General features: G+C 39.0%; 2 protein-coding genes across 3 annotated transcripts; both read left to right on the forward strand.

Moving 5' to 3' along the window:
* Positions 1–245: 245 nt before the first annotated feature.
* On the forward strand, positions 246–2721 carry LOC135648637 (large ribosomal subunit protein eL13z-like). Its single transcript, XM_065166506.1, has 5 exons — positions 246–378; positions 972–1090; positions 1247–1380; positions 2008–2166; positions 2263–2721. Exons 2-5 carry the CDS (start codon positions 982–984, stop codon positions 2482–2484), a joined length of 624 nt encoding a protein of 207 aa, XP_065022578.1. The 5' UTR covers positions 246–378; positions 972–981; the 3' UTR covers positions 2485–2721.
* Positions 2722–4268: 1547 nt separating this feature from the next.
* Positions 4269–7793, forward strand: LOC135648949 (protein VASCULATURE COMPLEXITY AND CONNECTIVITY-like). 2 transcript variants are annotated; one of them, XM_065166987.1, is made up of 3 exons: positions 4269–4487; positions 5726–5928; positions 7166–7793. In XM_065166987.1, the coding sequence occupies exons 1-3, from the start codon at positions 4392–4394 to the stop codon at positions 7485–7487; spliced, it is 621 nt and encodes a 206-aa protein (XP_065023059.1). In that variant the 5' UTR covers positions 4269–4391; the 3' UTR covers positions 7488–7793. The 2 variants fall into 2 exon arrangements, with proteins under 2 accessions (XP_065023059.1, XP_065023058.1); XM_065166986.1 differs by lacking the exon at positions 4269–4487 and adding an exon at positions 4535–4944.
* The last annotated feature ends 577 nt before the right edge of the window (positions 7794–8370 follow it).

The following is an 8370-nucleotide window of genomic DNA, read 5'->3' on the forward strand; positions in this document are numbered from 1 at the left end:
TGACCCACCGATTGGTTTCGATCGGGTTGGGTTCGGTTTGAGCTTAACCTAATTTGCAGCCCTATAATTGAAAACTTAAAATACAGGATGATATGATTAGGGCTCATTTTTTCCACATTTCATGCCCTAATTCGAGAAACGAGCCTAATTGGGCTTCCTTCTTTTTAACTGGAGAATATTGTAAAAGCCTTATCCGTTAAGTTGAAACAGAGGCCCGAATATGGCCTCATCTCCATCCACGAATCCTGCAATCTGAGCCGTCCAATTCAGGGTTCTTCCGCACGTCGCCCCTCCTCTCATCCCCTTAAAAGACCTCGCTCGGGTGCTTGGCCTGCCTTTGCAAGGTTGCGATTCGCTGCGGCGGGCGGTAGGCGAAAGGTACAGATGTCCATCGTTCGAGCGAGAGTCCAAAGCTTCCATTTGCCTTTTAGTGCTTAATGGAGTTGTAAATAGCAAGATCGGTCCTTTTTTAATATTTTTGGAAACCTTTGTGCATGAGATCACTGGTCGTGGATCTGTGGAAGTTATTTGCGAAGATTAGAGGTCGTGTTCGCCTGAAAAGCTTCTGATGTCGTGATTCCAGATGGTTATGGATATATTTTCGTTATGGTAGATGGCTTGCTTTTCAGATGTGGTTCATCGTTAGAATCGAATCATATTAAGAAGTCCAGTCTCTAAAGTTTAGATGCGAGGATCATGTCACAGGGAAATCGAGTTTTGGGGGGAGGGGGGAGTATTAATGATTTCATTTTCTTTAACTTGTAATATTTCTACTACTCTGACACAAAAGTTTGCATTGTGTAATATTGAATAGGTACAGAATTAATAGTTTAGACAGTTTGTTGTGCATGTCTCGGTGATGCTTTGATATTTATTCGCTTATCGCATTTATGTGTAGATTAGCTTATGCTGTTGAGTTTGTGTTGCTTGGAGGTGTTGATCTTGTTTCCATGAACTCGTTTGTTATTCAGGTGTTGAGCCATGGTTAAGCATAACAATGTCGTGCCAAATGGCCATTTCAAGAAGCACTGGCAGAATTATGTAAAGACTTGGTTCAACCAGCCTGCCCGCAAAACCAGAAGACGCATTGGTGAGCATCTTTCCCTTTCTTTTGTAACATAATTTCTACTGTTGCAGGCTTATCTGTGTATATTATAGATGACATAGATTAGAGTCCAAAATGATTTTGCATCTTTGGTGCTTTGCACCTTTTAATGTACTATAATGATATCCATTTACAAGGCAGCTCGACAGAAGAAAGCTGTGAAAATTTTCCCACGTCCAACTGCTGGCCCCCTGCGCCCTTCTGTGCAATGCCAGACACTCAAGTACAACATGAAATCTAGAGCAGGCAGGGGTTTTACTCTTGAGGAACTGAAGGTGACTAGTTTGTTCATTGTTCAATAAGTTGTTTATTTCTCATTGCTTTGCTTGTGAGGCTGAATATTCATTTTTCTGGGCTTATTCATTTTCCTATGAGACACTTTCTTTTTTGACTATGAAACACCTCCAAGTAGTACAGTTATAAAGACTGTTTTGAGAGGGAAAGTCATTGTGGTGCAATTGAGCTGAAATGCATATGTATATTTTTCGTGAACTTATTGAAAAGGTCTCCTGAATGTTTCTGTTTTTTCAAATTATGATTCTATAGAGAATAGTCAAGTACATGAACAGTTTATTTTGATAGAGTAATATACCTTTGGGACCTTTGGCAAAATTGTGGAATTTAGATTCTTATGGAGTCCAGTGTTCGTATATGATGAATCTTCCATTTATAATGCATGGAAGCATTGGTATAATCTGTGATGCTGAGATGACATGACATGAAATTATTTTTCTTGTAGAAGGTGTGGCTTGTGGCATCACTGTCATAGGTTATTGCATCAGAAAATTTAGCACGATAAAGTTTATCCTTTGTTGTGATTGTTCACCTCATATTTTCCAGCTATAATTAGTTTCTTCATCTGTACACTGTCCAAACAATGACTGTATGTTCTGCAATTGCAGGCAGCTGGCATTCCAAAGAAGCTTGCACCAACAATTGGCATTGCGGTGGATCACAGGCGAAAGAATAGATCTCTTGAGGGTCTCCAAGCTAATGTCCAGAGGCTGAAGACGTACAAAGCCAAGCTTGTCATCTTCCCAAGGCGTGCACGCAAAGTCAAGGCGAGCTTAAACACTTGCACCGAGATTGCTAGCTAAGCTTATTTCCTACTAATTTAACAAGCGTTCTTATGCTTTTTTGTACATTGTCTCTGTCAGGCTGGAGATTCTGCTCCGGAGGAACTGGCAACTGCCACTCAGGTCCAAGGCCCATACATGCCCATTGCCCGTGAGAAGCCTACGGTTGAGCTTGTCAAGGTTACAGACGAGATGAAATCATTCAAGGCCTATGCCACGCTTCGAGTTGAGAGGATGAATAAGCGTCAGGTCGGTGCCAGGTTGAAGAAGGCTGCAGAAGCAGAGAAGGAAGAAAAGAAATAACTGATTCATATGAGCATGCATTTCAACCACTTTAAATACTACATTTGAATTTCACTGTGAGCTGCGGAGTGAGTCTCAATTTGGAAATTAAACTCCATGGAATTCCAGGCCTTTTAAGGTAGTGGTTGTAACATTACGATCTTGTATGGTTGCAGCAGAGTTAGGTTGAGAATTTTTAAGTAAATGTAGATTGAATCTAACTTATTGTAGATTGAATCGAGTATCTTTGATCTGCAATGTGTTCGATTGCTATTGAAATCTGAGCATAAATGGGGTATCTTGTAATGTTGCTCGGGAATGGCATGCAATGCGTACGAGATGGCTGACTAGTTTGCCATCGCTCGAGTCTAGAATGTTCAATGCTTGAAAGCACGGAATTGTTTTGTAGATTCCGCGGCAGCTCATTTGGTTTTGGTGACCTTGGATTAATGATACAGAATTGTAAGATCTGATATCTCGAGTTATATTTTTGTTGTAGAACTGTGATAGTTGGAATCATTCAATGGATGGATGTAGACCCATTTTCTTTGGTCTGTGTGAAAATAAATATATTTAGATGAATGAGATTGAAGCGGAAGGCATGTGAGAACGAAGGACTTTTTGTTTTCTTCAACGTTAATAGTAGCTCCCATTGTTTTGCAGGTTTCTTCACCAGACTGTCAAAGTGAAACAGGTTTGTTCTCTCAAACTTATATTTATACAGCCTGTGGTAAACAAGTGTGCAGAGAGTGTTGCAAGATGTCGTGGCCAGCTCATGAAGCACTTTTTAGCCCATCTCTTCATCTTTCTTGATTTATGGTCTGAGCACGACCACAAAACATGATTCAGTCAGTCTCTCTTCTGCATGGCTGCCTGCAGCCACACCTGTCTGCTAAAATGTGTTCAAAGCATCAAAGCTGGTTGTTTACTTGCGCAGCAATTTTATTCACCTTCTTTCCAAAAGCAAAACATCTGAAATTAACAAGGTCATATTTAATACCACATTGATGAATAGTTAAAAGAGTCGAGGTCTCACTAAGACTCAAATATCTTCTTTCTTAGAGGCATCTTCTACCATCCATTCTGAAATGAATAATGTTTTTGCAAGTCAAGAATACTAGTGTTGATGATGGCCTGTGATGGTCCTCATCAAGAATAAATTTAAACGAGCAAAGTTAGCTTTCTATTTGAATCAAAACTTCCTTGCAATACCCATCGATTGCAACATTTGAGGCCTGATATTTCTCACTAGGAAAATCTTCAGTTGGGGAGATCATCCCTCCATTCTAAATTTACATAAACTCATCATCCATAGTAACTTGTCAATCTTACAGTCCATTTTATTTTCTGCTCAAACAACCAATCTTACAGTCCATTTTATTTGGTACAAGTGACAGGTAGGTAGGTAACCAGCCATCCCCACTTGTATGTGATGTGAGAGCTTGAATGTCTCAAATCTTTGTTGGACATGTGGTAAAAAAGATGGATAAAGTGTTTCTATACTCTCGTGACAAAAGAAAGCAGAATCTCTGTGGCCATCAAGAAATCAGGTAATGCTTAAGTAAGAATTTTGAATTCATGATATCACTCACTTGGTTTTTCACAAGTTCATTTTGGGTTAATGAATTGATTGATAGTAAGATCAATTGAAATCATACAAAACACTTGATTTAGCTTATATAAATGATAATTTGAATGTGCAATAGTGATACATATTTTTAATTAATATATCTTTTTTAATTAACGATATTTTTAATTAATTAGTCAATAGACAGTCTCAGCTTTAATAACGCTATCATGCTGAAACGTGAAGTGGGGAGCTCACTGTCGTCTTCCGGACTTAACCAGTGACGGCCACCGAAGCAAGCGCCAGTCGTCGCTCCCAAGCATTCCTCCCCGCGCGCGAGATCGAGGGCGGCTTGTCGGCGATGGAGAAGAATGTCGTGATGGTCTGCGCCGCCGTGGGCTTCCTTGGCCTCCTCTCCGCCGCGCTCGGCTTTGCCGCAGAGGCCACGAGGATCAAGGTTTGTCGTGCCAATACTCGCGCTTTTTGGCTTTCTTTTCTTCCTCTCTGAGTTCGATAATCTCTTGATCGCGGCATTCTTCCGTTACGCGAGGTAGAGAACCGTCAAACGCGTGGCGTCGGGTCAATTTCTTGGTTCCGTATCTATTTTCTCCCTACTGAACTCGCAGTTGGGCGGAAGGGCCTTGATGAGTTCTCTTCCCTCGGTTATTTCTTGGAAGGTGCGGCTTTGGTGCTCCAACAAAGCCAATATATTGGAACCGCCTTCAGCGAGAATCTTTGTCCCCTCTGTCGCATTAGGGTTTACGATCTGGATCTTGTTAATCAGGATGCCTCTTTTCGGTGTCATCTTTTCTTTCAGTGTTAAAAATCTGATCTTTATGTCCTTGGTTGTCTTTTCTTTCTTAAATAAGGCCGGAACTGTGATCAATGTGGTCTTTCCAGAAGGTTATTTGCAGGTTAGCGTTCGATTCAGGTATATCTTGTTGAGTTTTGTCGACTGGATCCTCTGTTTTACTGAGATCGTCGAGCCATTTTATTTCCTACTTAGGGTTTCTATGCTCCCGATTAAACCGCAGATATAGTTGTATGTATATGCTGGTTAGTTTATCTGATTACAGTTGCCATGAATTTACTGATTCTGGGAGCATGAACACGGATAAAGAGTCTGCTGTCTGGCTATCCATTATAGAGTTATGGAGTTGCATTAACCATGTAGCTATTACTATGTTTAAGGAGCGAGGCTGTAAGTCAGCTTTCAGCTTAAGTTGTGTTTCAAAAATGTGTTTGATTAATTTGTGAGATTTTCCTAAAATTTAGCATGACATCATCACTGGCTGATTTCATCTTTATATATTCTAGGCTTCATTCTAAGGTCATGTTGGGAAGCTTTGCAATGTGGAATTACAGATCAAATCCAGTAACTTGCAGTTTGGGAAATTTTTAAGATGATCAAGTCAGAGCAAACTCAAATTACTTTTTGTTTGGAATCAGTTCCTTGTACAGTTTATTATACTTTCTATTAATACAACTCAACTACCAAGGTTATATAGTTCAACTTATAGCATCTATTCACATGAATTTCTATTACTTGTCTTTGTAAAGATGCAAATTCACATGAAATTCTAGACTTTTCTCTGTAGGGATTCAGAGTACTAATTTATATAAAACTAATGATGTATTATGGTTTGGGTTTGGCTTCAAAATAGATAAACCATGAATAATTTTGATGGTCTGCAGGTTTCTGATGTGCAAACAACAACATTAGGTGTCTGCACGTATCCAAGGAGCCCAGCACTAGCTCTGGGTTTAATTGCAGCAGTGGCTCTTATGATAGCTCAGGCCATCATAAATACTGTGTCTGGGTGTATTTGCTGTAAGAAGTATCCAAATCCATCAGACACCAACTGGACAATAGGGTTGATCTCCTTTATTGCTTCTTGGTAAGTTGCGAACCTATACATTGATTTGTAAGACTGCATTTATTTATACGATATGAAATGTTTGAGCCTCTTGTAAATTATTATTTTTAATTAAGGTAATTATTGGCACCTTTTTTACTACTACATATACAAAGACAATTCTGGAGCTACATGTTTCTAGGAGTTTAATGCACTACTGGTTCTTTATGCTAGTTAGCTTTATTGAGCTTCTTTTGTTTCATTCTTTTTCTAATATACAAGTAAACCAAAAGTAAATTAGAAGTCTTACTGAGATTTGGTCAGGTGGCTGAATTTTGCATATCTATCTTTGTAAGTCACTGTAATTGCCCCATAAAAAATAGGATTGAATATGAATGTACAAGGAAATGAGTCTGGCAGAAATTTCAATTCATCGTGACAACTGAGGTGGCAGAAATAGGAAAAGACAGTACAAAATGAATAAAATTTAAACATTTATCTGCCGTGCTATGACAGTCGCATTGCATGTTGACGTAGTAGAGTTGACAATGTTCCATCCCAACCTCATGGTGTTTCCGTGTTCCTTGGATGTGCACATTACAATGGTTTTTTATTGTTGAATCATTTGTTAGCTTTGCTATCATGATTAGACATGAAATGCCTTGGTTAGAGATTTGCGGCATCTAGAAATTCAAGAAGGGTTCAAGGATGGGATGCGCTTAACTGTTTATAAACTCTCAGATTTATTTAGTCTATCAAGAAGTTTAAACAATATCATAGTTGGCAAATATAAGTTATTTAGTTTTTAGAGTGAAATTTTGGTTTTTCTGTTCATCAAACTACCCTTGTGGATTGTTCACCAAGGCTCAAACCAAAAACCATGACACTTTACTAGAGAGATTCTGCATCTGTGAAGAATGTATGGTATGTAAGGTACTGTCTAACGGAGCTCCCCATTGACGACAAACATAGAAGTCGTGAAATACATAGTGATGGGACACAAATGGTGCTGAATTGATGGATGATGATGCTCCAGTTTTGGGTTTATTTATATAATATATCAATGGAAAAAGGGTTAAAGCATACATGTGGTGCTTTAAATGCTAAAGAGAAAGAAATCGAAGAGCTTAGCCATCTTGATATATTCTCAAATTTGTTTGTTGGCTGCCTTCTTGGAGTGAATTAATGTATGCTGCTTTATACCTTTTTTTAATTTAAATCTATCTCTAGGTTTTCATTTTGGGAACTTACTATCATTTGCTTTTCCTAATTCATGCAGGGTTACTTTTATAATAGCCTTTGTTCTACTGTTGTCTGGTGCTGCCCTAAATGACCAATGGGGGCAGGAAAGGATGTACTTTGGCGAATACTGCTATGTTGTCAGGTCTGGAGTATTTTCAGGAGGGGCAGTCCTATCTCTTGCAAGTGTTGCCCTGGGGATTGTTTATTATGTTTCATCATCTTCCCCAAAGAATATGCAGCCACGGAGTCCACAGAAAAATCAAGGCATCGCATTGGGCCAGCCTCAAATCCCACCTCAGGCTCAGACCACCCCAGTGTTTGTACACGAGGATACCTATATTCGGCAGCAATTTCCATGAAGGTGTTGGTTGCTAGTTATGCTTGATCATTTTCTGGTTCCTGCTCCTGTGGACTCTTGCTCTTTTATGATGAGATAGAAATGCAAATCCCCATGATCTGAAACTAGTTGGATTTTGGAGTTACCCTCCTACAGTGGTTCTGTATCATTGTTGCATAAGGCTTGGACGAATCATACTGTGTAGTTGAATATTAGTCGTATTTTTATTTATCTTCCATGTGAAAGAGAAAGCTTAGTAACAGGTTATGCATTTGGCTGCACTGAACTGCAAATATTTAAGTTGGAATGGTAACTTGTAGTTGGGGAATGAACAGGACCAAATTGCCGGCTTGAATTTTATCAATTCTCCTCGGAAGAAGAGGGCATCTTGCAGCATATGGTGTGTTCTGTGCCTTGAAATCTGGAGAGGTTATTATTTGAAAGATCATCCAACTGTAATCCGTGTCGCAGAATATTAATGCAATATATCTGGTTAGACTTGTGGAAAAAAAGTAGTTTTGTGGTACAATATGCCTGCAAGTTTCTTGTGTCTTACAAAGCTTAATGGGTTTTGCACAACTAGCATTTGCATGTTGTGGCATTCTTGGAAAGTCCTTGGAGTTGTAAGTTGTTGGTATGTTCTTTTACTTTGTTGTTCTCCTTTCCAATCTCCATCTACCCTTCAGTTATTTCATGTGATCTGATGTTGCCTTGTGCTTGCCATACCTTTCAAACAGTTTCACATGAATTGCTTGTGCTATTGACGGAGATGTGTTTGATGAAATGCTTAGAATTGTACATATTGATGGTTTTTCTGATTAGTTCGTATTCATGGATTGGTTGTAAAGTGTTGATAGTTGTACTAAATACTAATGATATGAATTGTATATTATAATTCTAATTGA

This window comes from Musa acuminata, chromosome BXJ3-9, assembly GCF_036884655.1.
Source record: "Musa acuminata AAA Group cultivar baxijiao chromosome BXJ3-9, Cavendish_Baxijiao_AAA, whole genome shotgun sequence".
NCBI classification, from domain to species: Eukaryota; Viridiplantae; Streptophyta; class Magnoliopsida; order Zingiberales; family Musaceae; genus Musa; species Musa acuminata.